The sequence below is a fragment of the Trichoplusia ni genome, chromosome 11 (assembly GCF_003590095.1).
Source record: "Trichoplusia ni isolate ovarian cell line Hi5 chromosome 11, tn1, whole genome shotgun sequence".
Lineage (NCBI taxonomy): Eukaryota > Metazoa > Arthropoda > Insecta > Lepidoptera > Noctuidae > Trichoplusia > Trichoplusia ni.
In genome coordinates this window covers 7010580-7025355 of record NC_039488.1, presented here as the reverse complement: position 1 = coordinate 7025355, position 14776 = coordinate 7010580, and the positions used below count along the sequence as shown (strand labels likewise).

At 34.6% G+C, this 14776-nt stretch overlaps 1 protein-coding gene across 3 annotated transcripts in view; it reads right to left on the bottom strand.

The window, feature by feature from the left end:
• The window catches only part of LOC113498458 (P protein-like), a 52324-nt gene that overhangs the window by 26568 nt on the left and 10980 nt on the right, over positions 1–14776 (bottom strand). For 2 of the 3 annotated variants that reach the window (XM_026878452.1, XM_026878454.1), the window contains exon 2: positions 1591–1739. In XM_026878452.1, the coding sequence (XP_026734253.1) occupies positions 1591–1739 (149 nt within the window). Of the gene's footprint in view, positions 1–1590; positions 1834–14776 lie in introns of all 3 variants that reach the window. The other variant, XM_026878453.1, reaches the window with a different exon arrangement.

Below are 14776 nucleotides of genomic sequence, written 5' to 3'. Positions count from 1 at the left end.
TGATAACGGTTTATAAAATTATAATAGTTAATCATAATGCAAGCCTATAGATTGCCCACTGTTGGGCATCCCGTATAGAGAAGAGGAAGATAATGAGAGTTATACATTACTGGCGATGAAAATCAAAGAGGAACAAACATCCAAACATCCATACATACAAAGTTTCGCGTTTTTCTATACTTCTATACTAATATATAAAGCTGAAGAGTTTGTTTGTTTGATTGTTTGTTTGAACGCGATAATCACAGGAACCACTGGTTCAAATTGTGTCAACCTTTTTGTGTTGAATAGAGCATTCATCGAGGAAGGTTTTAAGCTATATACCATCACGCTGCGACTAATAGGAGCGAAGATACAATGGAAAATGTGGAAAAAACAGGGCAGGTATAAATCATAACTCATATCTTCTAACTACGCGGACGAAGTCGCGGGCAACAGCTAGTAATTAATATAAGGATTTGAAACTAAATAAAACTTAAAATCTTTATAATTAACAGCAAAAATAAATGAAAAATAAAAAAATCCGGCTTCAAAACAGCCATTTGCATTTTAATGACCCATGCGGGGAATGAACCCGCATTATATTCCGCTAAGTCTTAGGCGTTATCGTGTTGATGAACCACTTGACTATTCGTGCAGTTTTTTAAATGATAATTTTAATTATATCAAAATCGTCTACCAATAAGTACAGATCTCTCGTTTTGTCATCCTCTTTAAGTAATTTAATTAGCAAATCCTGACTTTATGAAGAAAAATCCGTTGTCATTAGATATTTGACTGAAAAACCTAATTACTGGACCAGATATTTTTAGTTAAAGCAAAAAATAAGATGATACAGAGTGTTGAAAGTAGGTACTTTTACCTGCAAGTGACGTTATTAGTCCCCACTTCCACACATTTCACCATTTTTGACTCACTGCTACACCGGAGTTCGTGAGTTCGAATCGCACCCAGGACATATTATGATTGTGTTATGTGCACGATCATTTTTTCTGTGTCTGGGTGTAATCAATATGTTTTTTAAAGACCCCGGCATCAAGTAATTTAATGCTTGTGTCTCGGGGGGTTTACACAAACATTCAAGTCACATGCACAAAGACCCTCAGAACAAACACTCGTGGATCATAAAAACGCTTGTCCTAAACCGGGATCGAACCTCCAATATGTCGCGCACAGTGGGTTTTGAAGTAATGATCTTAACCACTTTAGAAATATATAAGCACTTCATCAAATGTAATAAAAGCTTTGCTGAGTTTAAAACTAGATGGCGTTGTACAAAACTTGTGAAATTGTTTAACTACATTACTATAAAAAAAATTTTGCTCATACTTTAAATGTGGACAACATCACATACATTGTTCTGAACCCAAAGTAAGTTGCTGAAGCACTTGTGTTATGGAATACAGATACAACGAAGGTACCACAAACACCCAGACCCGAGACAATGTAGAAAATGTGAAATTTTTTTTACATTAACCCGACCGGGGGTCGAACCCGGGACCTCAGAGTAGCGACACCTTGAAACCGGTGCGTACGCCACTCGACAACGAAGGTCGAGTGGCGGAAATAGTAAAACAAAAATACACTTACCATGCTCCTTCTCGTAGTGATGCCGGAACTGCGATAAGGCCGGATCATATTTGACCTCATCGGGGAGCCCAAACCACAACTGCACAGCTCCATCAGTCAGATCAGTCGACACCAATGAGTACTGGCTCTTAGACAACTCCTCACTGCTTCTGGGGGTACCCCAAGATTTCACATTCTTCACTAATTTATCCATTATTAATAATCATGACTTATTTAAATGTTGTAATTTATTTTTTTCGTGCACTAAGATTTTAGGTTAGGGTGCATTTAGAAAGTGTTGACAGATTGGGTTTTTTTGGCAACGGGTCGTTTAAAACTGACGAGTTTCGGGACTTTTTGGTGATGTTTTTAATACGACCTCTTTGGTAAATTAGCTTTTATTTTAGTATCCTTGTATATGCAGTTGCAATGCCAAGCTATTTAAATGTGAATTATAGTTTGAACTAATATATGGATACCAATATTTCCTATCATTATCACCTTTCTTATAAAACCTGAGAGAAGTCCCACAGCTGGGAAAATGCCTTTTTTCTTTAAACACCTCTCTATCTTTCGCTTTTAATAATACTGCGGTATTTAAAAAACTAAACTATTTGGCTGAAAATAGTTAGCTTTACTTAGGACCTAATATTGAAACACCACTTTTTTTAAGTCGCTGTATCTCATGCCTTATTTGTCAATTTAAGGTGTAATTTAGCGAAAGACAGTCATAGAATAACGTTGTCGAATTTATATTAGTGCATTAAAAAAATAGTGTTTTTTAATTTTTTAACTCAAGATGATGACTAGGAATAAGTATCTACTTTTGTTTAGCCGATGAGATAGATATATAAAAAAATATTAGACACGTATTTTTTTCTTTATCCAAACGATACAAATTGATAAAGATGAACTGCTTCAAAGTTTAGTAAAGGGAGCTTGTGACGTAAAGACTTTGCATAATTCATACACAAAAGTGACGTAACACGTAACCCCCTTCACTAGAATTTAATCAATTTATATCTGCAGGACCAGAGAAAATACCCGTACACCTACATAATTAACAAGATTGACATTGAAAAAAATAATCGTCATCATCCCTATTACATTAACTTAAAGAATAAAAACTCTTTAAAGACAATTCATTGTATATAATTTATATATTTACGTGTTTCTTACTAAATACCTACCAGTAGCACTTGAAGTTATATTAATACACGCGGGGAGAGAGATGGCGCTCTATACCGTGTATAGCTCTGTCCCGCTCCAACAACTACAATAATATTACTTTAAGACGTGGTAGTAGGTTGTCTGCTTAATTATCTTAAATAACAGTGCAATTTAAACAAACAATTATATTAGACTAGCTTTTGCCCGCGACTCCGTCCGCGTGGACTTCAGTTTATAACGCGGGTGGTTCCCGTTTCCGTGGGAATGCCAAAATATTATTTCATATTATTTAAGATAAATTTCAAAGCCGTAGTCCATTCTAAATGTTTCATATAGGCATTGATCCCTCATTAGCTCTCTTTAAAGCCCTATTTTCCAGTTAAAAAGTAGCCCGTGTCCTTTCTCAAGCTCTAGACTATCTGTGTACCAAACTTCATTTCAATCGGTACAGTAGTTTTGGCTTGAAACGAGACAGACGGACAGACAGAGATACTTTCGCATTTATACAATTGTATAGTATATATAATTATAGTATAATCTATACTACTAATCTATACTACTAATATATAAAGCTGGTGAGTTTGTTTGTTTGTTTGAACGCGCTTGTTTGAACTATTTTTGGTTATTTTTCGAAATTATTTTTGTGTTGAATAGACCATTCATCAAGGAAGGCTTTAGGCTATAAACCCTCATGCTGCGACTAATAGGAGTGAAGATACAACGGAAAATTTGAAAAAGCAGGGCAGGTATAAATCATAACTTATATCTTCTACCCACGGGGACGAAGTCGCGGGCAACAGCTAGTATTATATAATATATTATGGAAGTAAAGATGACTGGGTTAATTAACTTACTCGCAAATTGTTGTGATAAAATCAACTTCAGTTAATTCAAACATGTTAGCTTTTTAATAAGTCACTTCCCGTTTTTTTCGCCATCTTTTGCAAAAAGTAATCTTCCGAGGGTTTTCACAAATAAACAAGTCACATGCACAAAGACACCCAGGCTCAGAACATGTATTCGTGGATCACAAAAATGCTTAGCCTACGCGGGGATCGAACTCGAGACACGTCGCGTACACTGGGTTTGGTCTGGTGACCTCAACCACTCGGCTATCCGTGCAGTCTTTTAAATAATGATAGAAATAACTATCCCACTTGAAGTTTAACAAAAAAAAAAATGTAATTAATAGCAGTCTTCTCCACAGATAATTTTCACCGTGCATTTCACGTTTATACTAAATATGAGACCCTTTTTTTAATTTTATCCTTTTAATGCACACTAAAACCTAACCTTAATATTTTTTTTAGATTTCTTTTTTGGAAATTAACAGAAATATGTATAGTGTGAGCTTTAGAGGTGAAAGCTTGACTTTGATCGTAATTCTTTGCGTAGGAAAGTTAGTGAAAGAAAAGTACCGATAGCATGATAGATAGCATAGGTTTTTGTATAAAATATTTTTGTATTTGCCGTGGTAGCATTTCCATTCTATACATGAATTTGTATGAGAAGAGATGGTTCGATTCCCACGCAAGCGAAGTATTTTTGATTTTTTTAAAGTTGTAGGTATACACTTTCTGAATTATTCTAAGATTTTCTTAATTATCGTGAGGAAATCTGAAGTCTAATCGTCGGAATATCAATATTAATCTATACTTCTATACTAATATCTATACTTCTATATATACTAATATATAAAGCTGAAGAGTTTGTTTGCTTGAACGCGCTAATCTCAGGAACTAGTGGACCAAATTGAAAAAATCTTTTTATGTTGAATAGACCATTCATCGAGGAAGGCTTTAGGCTATAAACCATCACGCTGCGACTAATAGGAGCGAAGATACAATGGAAAATGTGAAAAAAAACAGGGCGGGTATAAATCATAACTTATATTTTCTACCCACGGGGACGAAGTCGCGGGCAACAGCTAGTACGCTATAAATAGAATGATCTAAGGGAGACATACAATCGGGATAAAAATATCCTATGTTAATTCACGTTATAAACAATCTCCGTACTAAGTTTCGTCTAAATCTGTTCAGTGGTTTTAGCGTGAAAGAGTAACAAACATACACACAACCAAACTTTCACGTTTATAATATTAGTAGGATATTTTTGTTCAGTTGCTACAAAATTTTCTCGACTGCCCGTGTCAACCAGATCAGATAAGCGTGATTGCCGGTATCACGACTTATCGCGGGTTCAACTGGCCTAACGACCAAGTAATATCGTTTTAATTATACTTTACAATGTATGCGACACACTAATTCGACTGTATAGCGGGTTTGTTCGGAGAAATTTATAGAACACTAGCTGTTGCCCGCGACTTCGTCCGCGTGGTTAGAGGATATAAGTTATGCTTTATACCTGCCCTGTTTTTTCCACATTTTCCATAGTATCTTCGCTCCTATTAATCGCAGCGTGATGATATATAGCCTGAAACCTTCCTCGATGAATGGTCTTTTCAATACTGAGATTAGCGCGTTCAAGCAAACAAATATATTTATTATATATTAGTATAGATATAGATTAAAGGCCTTCACATTTAAGATAAAGTGTATTTGTTCCGGCTAATCTCTGAAATGGCTGGACCGATTTTGATAGACTTTTATTGGCAGATCGCTGATGTAATAAGAAGTAATTTTAATCACTTTTAATTTAGAAAAATGATGTAATATTTGTTAAATGCAAAGCCGCGGTTACAGGTAATAAAATATACAGTCAACCATCAAATTTATTAGCGTAATAACCGTTGATTAACCATAATCTTTATGTTCGTCCTTTTCGAAGTCGGTTAAAAGACATTGCTTCACCGTAGCACATTGTATCTATGGTAATATTATAAACAGGAAAGATTTGTTTGTTTGTTTGACACGAATAGGCTTCGAAACCACTGGACCCATTTGAAAAATTCTTTCACAGTTGCGAAGCTACATTATCCCCGCTGAACAGAGGCTATAATTTATTTTGAAATATATTAGGGTTCCGTAAGAAAATTGCGATAATGTAACCAAAGGTGTAAAATCGGAAACCTATTTCTGCGTACGCTGCTAATACTGTTGACACACACACCACCAGACACAGTACCACCCGGACGAAGTCGCGGGCAACTGCTAGTGTAATATAAAACCTATTAATGTAAAATGTTGGCATTACCTAGCTACATAGTCAATACAATAAGTTACCACAAAGAATACAGATTATTAATTAAACAACTAATACAGTTAGATACCTAAGTGCATATAAATAACAATATAATAATATATTTGCTACACAACTGTATGTGTATGATATCATGTATGAACTATGAAAATAAATAAAGAAATAATAACCTAAATGGTTTAAAACTTTAATAATAAAACAATAATTTTGATAGTAACTATCGTGAGACTGATTCATTATTAAATGATGCAACGGTTTACTCACGCGTTTGTATCGGGATCGCCCGAGTAGTTTCGGACCCAACCGGAGTCCTTATTCATGAGCTGACGCGGCGAGAGAGCTAGTCGATCAATCGGGCACTCCGTTGCATCATTTAATAATAAAACAATAAGTTTATTGTATTAAAAGTAAAAATGGTTTTTATTTGCCTAATTTGCCTCACTGCTTAGGTCTAAGATTCCATGAAATTGCGGGCTAAAATAAGTTAATAAAATACTACCATGAGTTTGGATGTTAAGTATAGCTAACTAGCTTTTACGTCCCTAAAAAATGGAGTTCATCATCTTCCTATCCTTTTCCCACCTATGTTGGGGTCGGCTTCCAGTCTAACCGGATGCAGCTAAGTACCAGTGTTTTACAAGGAGCGACTGCCTATGTGACCTCCTTAACCCAGTTACCTGGGCAACACGATACCCCTTGCTTAGACTGGTTGTCAGACTTTCAAGCTTCCGACCAGGTAGTCAGAAGCTAACGACTGTCAAAGATGTATGAATAACAACCGGGACCCACAATTTAACATGCGTTCCGAAACATGGAGTTACTAAAGGTTAATATCCGAATCTATAGAATATTTTGCAAGAAAATATATTTAAAATGTCAAAGCCAAACACTATTTGTTTGAGAATAAGTACATTGCATTGCATTGTTTCAATTCCAGTGATTCACAGCATGCATTTAACATAAGTTATCATGCGCTCATCAATAATGTATTATATGTGCTAAACGCTACCAACATACAATGCCCGTTGTATTTTCACATATATTTGTCACACATGTAGCAAGATGTGGCCTTGCGGTGCTATGGATTTGTATGGGAAAGTCGCAAGTTCGATCCCAACGCCGGAAAAGTTATAAGTTAACGTTTTTTGAAGTAAAATGTATCTACTTTTTTAATTGTTTTAAGATATTAGTGACAAATGGTGAAGGAAAATATAGTGACGAAACCTGGATTCGAAATATTGGAATTTGATTTTCCAGCCGGCATTGACCTAGCGTGGTGATCAATGCTCAGACCTTCACTTTATGGGAAGATGCCTGTTCCCTGCACTGGGTTATTTATGGGCCAGTATTGTACCTAATAATATATATTTGGTTAGGTTTTATAACGACTCCCGCACTAAGAAATTTAATCCATGTGTCTTGTTTCACGGACACTCAAGTCACGTGCACAAAGACACATAAAAGCTTGTCCTAAGCGGCGATCAAACCTGCGACACGTCGCGCTCGGTGGGTTTGACATCGTGTCTAACCACTCGGCAGTCTATGACAGGAGCTAATAAGTTAGTCATAGCTAAGACTAAGTCATAGAATAAACTAGGTATTAATACTTTTCCTCTGTCCTTGCTTCACAAATAAAATCTATTAGCTACCTATTCTGATAGTTTTTGTTCAAGAGGAAAAAACAGAGCCAAGTTAGGTAAACATAGAATAACGGTCGAGTGTGATTTACCTGTGAAGTTAGCGGTTGCGTACTAATACGAATAGGCTAAAAGAACATATTGTTAACAATTAATATTATGACCGTAACAATCGCTGCTTGAAATAGCTTTGATTATTTTTTTTCTATATGTTTTTAAATGGCAAAACATGCATACAACACAAATTTAATAAAAAAAACTGCTAAACTATACTTTATATGACCAAAACCGACATCGACGATCAACAAAATCGGTTCATCCAGTCCAAAGTTATGAGGTAAAAAACATAAAAATATAAATACAGCTGAATTGAAAACCTTCTTTTAGAACTCATTTCAAAAAGGTGCGCAAATATAGCAAGTATTTTATAAAATCTTACACGTTGACTTGGCGCTCAAACCTTCCGTGCATCCATTTACATAAATGGTCTATTATGCTCCCACGCGAATCATTGATGCATACTGTTATAATAACATAACCTTTAGTATGACTATCTGTATGTATGTATGTATGTACATAAACTTGTCATATTAAACTACCTAATAAATATAAAATCTTATGCGATTTTCAATGAACGAATGGCATTGATCATTGTAATTATTTATTTATTGATAATTTACTTTAGACAGTGGGTTTGCTTGCTTGGATGTCAACAATTAATTGATTTAAATGTCATCAAAATCGGTCCAGCCGTTTTTATAGTTGTAAAATGAATTGCCATCGGGTTTGAAGCTACTCTGAAAATTTCAGCTGTCTAACTTATCGGGAAGTGCCTCAAATTTGTGTTGCAAAATCCAACCGGAACGACAAACAAACAAGAAAGTGAGTATATGAGTGTATGAAAACGTGGGAAAATGGTAAAACTACAATTTGGGTATCAAATTAAAGAGCTTAACACGAGGATTGGAAAAAACTACGTCATGTTTGTGATAGCCGCTTAAGACTTATAATAAAACTTCAGTTAATTTTCTTTCGCTATATTACCGTTGGAGTTGAGAACAAAGATGCATAATTGAGCAAATAACAAATATTATTCACGAAAATGCACATTACAAATATTATTTTAGCATAATTCTATAGCCAACATTTTAAAAAAACATTAATATTTGTGTATTACACACACACACATACGCTTGCGTTTCCGTAGCAATGCGCTTATCATTCTTATCAGTAATGTTAAAATAACAAACACTGGTAAATTATACTTATACATATGTTATTTGTATGCAAGTGTACATGTAGAAAAATGTGATAGTTTTGTATGACTACTAGCTGTTGCACGCGACTCCGTTCGCATCGTTAAAAGGATAGAAGTTAAAAAAATTCAAAATTGGTTTATTAGTTTTGGAGTTCACGCATATTTCTCTCCTTTTTTTAACATTTCTCATTATTCTTCAGCTCCTATTAATTATAGTCCAATGTACAGTATAGTCTATAAATCTGAATAGTTCTTAAATATGTTTGTTTGAACACGCTAATTTCAGGAACAACTGGTCCAATTTGAAAAATAATTTCTTTTAATCACGCTTTGAATGTGATGACTATGCAGGAGCAGAGCAGTAATTAAATATGTTACAAAAAAACGGGGAGAAGTTGCGTGCGATGTAAAACTAAAAATCCGAAAAAAATATCTTTTTTTTTTTATAAATGCGGACAGCATCACATCCATTGTCCAAAGTAAGTTGCTGAAGCACTTGTGTTATGGAATTCAGATACAACGAAGGTACCACAAACACCCAGACCCGAGACGATGTAGAAATGTGAATTTTTACATTGACCCGACCGGGGATCGAACCCGGAACCTCAGAGCTGGCGACACCTGGAAACCGGTGCGTACGCCACTTCGACCACGGAGGTCGTCTTTTATCTTTTTCACCAGGCGAACGAAGTCGCGTCAGCTGGCTGCTAGGAGATGTTCAGGTGTGGTCAGCAAATCAGCTGATGATGATTTTGATGGCATAGGAGCAAGGTTTCCACCGATAGCACACATTGAACCACTCCCCTCTTTTTACATTCGATGACAATAATGTGATAATATCGTGACAAGGTATCTTACATAATTACTTTTAAACACGCTTTTACGCAATAACTTCTCATACTTTTATATATAAAACCATATTTGTTATAAAAATATATTAAGGCCTAACAGAATATTATTTTCTAAAAAAGCTAGATTATTTTTGTAATAACACACCCATGCCTAGAAATAAATGAACATCACGAGACTCGTATTTCGTTTTTAGTCTGGGTTAGATAATTGGACTGGCCTGTTGGTCTAGTGGTCAGTGGCGATGATTGCTATACTGAGGATCGTGGGTTCGATGCCCAGGACAAATTTTTGTGTGATGACGATGATATTCGCTTGTGTAGCGGGTGTTTCACAAACATTCAAGTCACATGCACAAAGACACCCAGACTCAGGACAAGCATTCGTGGATCACGCAAATGCTTGTCCTACGCGGGGATCGAAAGCGCGACACGTGTGGGTTTGGCGTGGTGACCACAACCACTTGGCTATCCGTGCAGTCAAATTTCTTCCGTGTATATAGTTTTTACACTCTTTTTAATGTTATTGCTATCCGTTATTTTACTGTAGGTAAGTAACAGTTGTTGTTTAGAACAAATAGTTCATTTTTATCGCTTACGTCAAATCTAAATACGATTATTTATCTAACCGTATCAAAATCCGGTTCGGACCGAATTTTGTTTACTTTATCTAGATCTATAAGCTTATTACAATGATAAATGATGATGTATTATATTATGATCATAATCCTTAATTATTAAGGGTATTTGAAAAACATACCTAATTGGGATTTTTAGATTTTTACGTAATTGCAGAGAAAGAATGACGTTAATCGGATTGGAGATACTGAAGCGTTTTTCGAGTAATATTAAATTGATAGAAGATAGAGAAATAGAATATACTTTATTGCACACCACATAAGTACAGGGCCCCGATTCTGCTATTTACTTACAATGGCCGATGAATGAATGGCAATTGGATTAAATTTGAAATTATTCCTATTCTCTAAAGCAGTTTGCGAATGTAATAATTGGAACTTAATTGATTGTACCGTATTGACATTGAGTGTACCGTCCCGTACTAAATTTCCAATTATTGTGTAGAAAAGTTCTTAAGAAAATACGAAATATTTACATTTTTAAGTCAAATTTCAATCATTCGTCGGCCATTGTAAATAGCAGAATTGGGGCCGTGAATTGGATACAAATTAATAGTTACATGTCGCCACAATGGGAGGTCTTACCGCTAACAGCGATTTTTTACTGACAACCTTTGGATGGACTAGATTCTGAAGGAATGATGGTTAGGAAGGAAGCGTACTCTTCCACACATGCAAATAATATGGTTCATGTAGTACATATTAGGTACATACACGGTGAGATTTTTGTCGTCTTACAAAAGTAGCCCAGTTCATGTATCCGACGTAAAATACCCCTAGGCGCGATTATTATTTTTTTATCGTCAACTAAGATACTAAGTACGAAGAAAAATTAAACAAGAAAAATCTGAAATATACTCTTAAAAATGATAAAAACGCCGCCGCCCGCGCGCCTCACCATTGTTACAAGGCTCGGACCGCGCTCGCAACAGAGCTGTGTTTCTAAAAAACTACGAATCGCATCATAATATTGAAAAAAAAATACATTTGAATTTTTTTCAAATCTCATAAATACCTACTTTTTTTATCATGAACGTGTTCTAGTCATTGGATACATGAACTGGGCTGCTTTTGTAAGACGACTAAAAAATCTCGGTGTATATCTATCAATCAATAGGCGTAGAATACGCAATGTTGACGCACAAAACGACTAATGCTAATACGATGCGAGAAAATTGCGATCAATCTTCACTGCAAAACTGCGGTAAAACGGGGTAAATCTAATAGGCATTTAACAAGACAGAATATAAATAGGTATACGAAAATTCTTAAGCATTTCATGAAATAATTGTTTCAACATTTTGATGTAAGAAAATAAATGCGGACAACATCACATACATTGTTCTGAACCCAAAGTAAGTTGCTGAAGCACTTGTGTTATGGAATTCAGATACAACGAAGGTAACATAAACACCCAGACCCGAGACAATGTAGAAATGTGAATTTTTACATTACCCCGACCGGGGATGGAAGCCGGTACCTCAGAGCTAGCGACGCCTTAAAACCGGTGCGTACGCCACTCCACCACGACGACGTCTGTGGTCGAGTGTCTTCATGTTACCCCCTAAGCAACACTGTTTTCTATTCACCCCTTGAAACTCTATTTACCCTTTTTTACGGTACTTAACTATAATTCACGTTAAAAATTAAGAAGGGAGAAACTTTTAAAGTTTAAATAAAAGTTATAGTATCACCAATCTTTTGATATATTAGTTACACACCATCATTATCATCATCATCATCATCACCTTATTTTCGTCCACTGCTGGACATAAACCTCTTCTTTTGCACGCCATCGAGATCTATTTAGCTTTACATATTTGTGTTAAATAAAATTCAACGGCATGCTATGTCTTCTAAGTTTTTTAGGACTGGGTACCCAATTAAACATGGTATTAATTAATTAAATGACGCCCCTTTAAGCAATCAAATAATAATAATAATATTTTTATAATAACTATCATGAGAATGATTAATTATTAAATGATGCAACGGTTTACTCACGCGTATTTATCGGGGGTGCCCAACTAGTTTCGGACCCACCCGGAGTGAGGAGCTGACGCGGCGTCAGCTCATGATTAAATAGGCATAAATCGTTACATCATTTAATAATATTAGAAACTACAAAAATAGGTTAAATAATGTAACGTATAGGGGAACACTTTTAAACAAACTTTCTTAATAACTTCGATTAAAAAAATAAATATACCTATAGGTGAAAAGTTTATCTCGAAATGTCATTTTAATAAATTTATAGCCTGTATCTGTATGTCAAAACTTGTTTTTGTTTAAGTTATTGTTTTAAATTAAACAATGTAGTTATCTTTACTGAAACTGGGTCATTCTATCTTTTCCTTTTAATTTTTACTTTTACTTTTAAAAACGTAGGTTCTTAACTTGTCTGCATCTTTTTGTGTTTGTTACTGGATTAACCGTTTTTGTTAATGTTTTATTAATTGTCAAATAGCTCTCATTTGGTCTCATAAAAAATCATTGTAACTAAACTTCTTACTGTTGAAAAATCAAAGTTTAGACATTATTGATAAGTTTAGTTAAAGATTTTTTTATTAGTCTGCTCTTATTGAAACTTTGGTGTTTCAAGAAAACACTAAGCAAATATATTTTAACTTAACTGTATTTCAAAAACTATGACAGCCAGAAAATTTAAATTTTCACAGACGAAAAAAAAACTTTCAAAGACAGAAAATTTTATAAGTAGACTTGTAGACTTAATGAAGTGTTTTTGGGACCTTTCAAATATCTTCTTTCCAACAAAAAAGTATCATCAAAATCGGTTCAGAAACCGAAAGTTAGACGCTTCCAAACATAAAAACGTAAACGCATATAAATGGTCAAATTGCTTTAACTCCATTTTTTTAAATATTTTAAAAGAATCTTGGTAAAATCTAAACTGTTTTTGTTTAGACTATTTATTTGGAAACCTTCATCGGTATCTAGTAAATATCATTCTATTCTCACTGATTAATACTCTGTAGAGACAAACAAACATTTCAATTTACAAGAATACGTTTAATTCTAGGTATCCTAATACAGGGTACCTTCCATCACGTCTTAAACAAATATTATCGCACTTGTGGAAGCGGGACAGCGCTATACACGTTATATAACGCCATCTCTCTCCCACACCTTTTATACAACTTTAAAAGGTAGAGCACACGTTTGTCATGGATCTGTTTGTGTATATGAAACATGAGGATCGTATAACTTATAACTTAATGCTTCCGGATGCAGTTCGGACTAAGTTTCACTCAAGGGTACTTGGAAACCATTGATATTCCTGGAGTTGAGTTGAAGCTTTAGCGCCTTATTTACAAACAGGGCCCCGATTCTGTTATTTACAATGGCCGATGAATGAATGGCAACTGGATGGCATATTGGAAGAAATGAAATAAAATAATTCATTCTGCAAGTAGGGTCTGTTGTAGATTTGGGTATCACTTTTACATATTCTTTTGAGAACGCTGGAGTCGGCATTTCCTATCTGACTACCCTGAGGAGAAATGTCGAAGCGAACGGAACGGTAACAGTCTCTTTTAAAGTCCAGAAAATTTTAAAATGCGAGAAATATATCAATCTGTTTAGAGTATTTATTTGAAGAGGCTTGTTTTTGCCTAGCAATGGGACGTTGCATTCTGGTTTTATTTATATTATTATCTACTAATAAATAACCCTATTCCTCAAAATAGACCTTCAGTATTTATGAAAGAATAAATTAACACTCACTTTAATAAACTAAAAACATTTTACTTCTTTAAAACAGTCGCGTAAAATAAGAAGGTAATTAGTTTCTTTATCACTTAAAATCAACTAATAATAATTATCACGTAATCAATAGATGTTATTGACAAAAGATTACTTTAATTAGTAAAAGGCGCCATCATTTATAATGACAAATGATCAGTTAAAAACAATCTTATTGGATTAAATATTATCCTATTGATAAAGTAAAAAGCAAATGAAAAAGCCTTGGATATCACAATTATGATTGTTATAATTTTATCATTTTTTTTATTGATTCGTCATGTACGCATATTTGCCATCTGGCATTGGAAAAAGCATTGAAAAGATTTTATTAATAATTTACTATCGCATTTTTGTTACTTTTGTACAAAACCAGAACCTTGTCTTTTAGTGCTAGACAATTGATAAACATACTTAGCTACATTTTTTTAATATGCTTAGGTACACTAAATAAATTATAACCAGATTCAGAACACATGATCGTTCTTATTACACATACATTTTGTTTTGGGTGGGAATCGGATCCCATTAGCAGGATTTGAAAAAGAAAATTTCAAATTTGTGGGAATGATAGTCCCTTTCGACAAGTTGCGTGATTTTGACTCCACAATTACATTAAAAGGACTCTATCAGAAATAGCACTTGTATAAATGTTCCAATAACTATTTCAGGTTTTTTAGGGACGATTTTCCAATCGCCCGATAACTTTTATCTGGCGAATAAATATGGCCG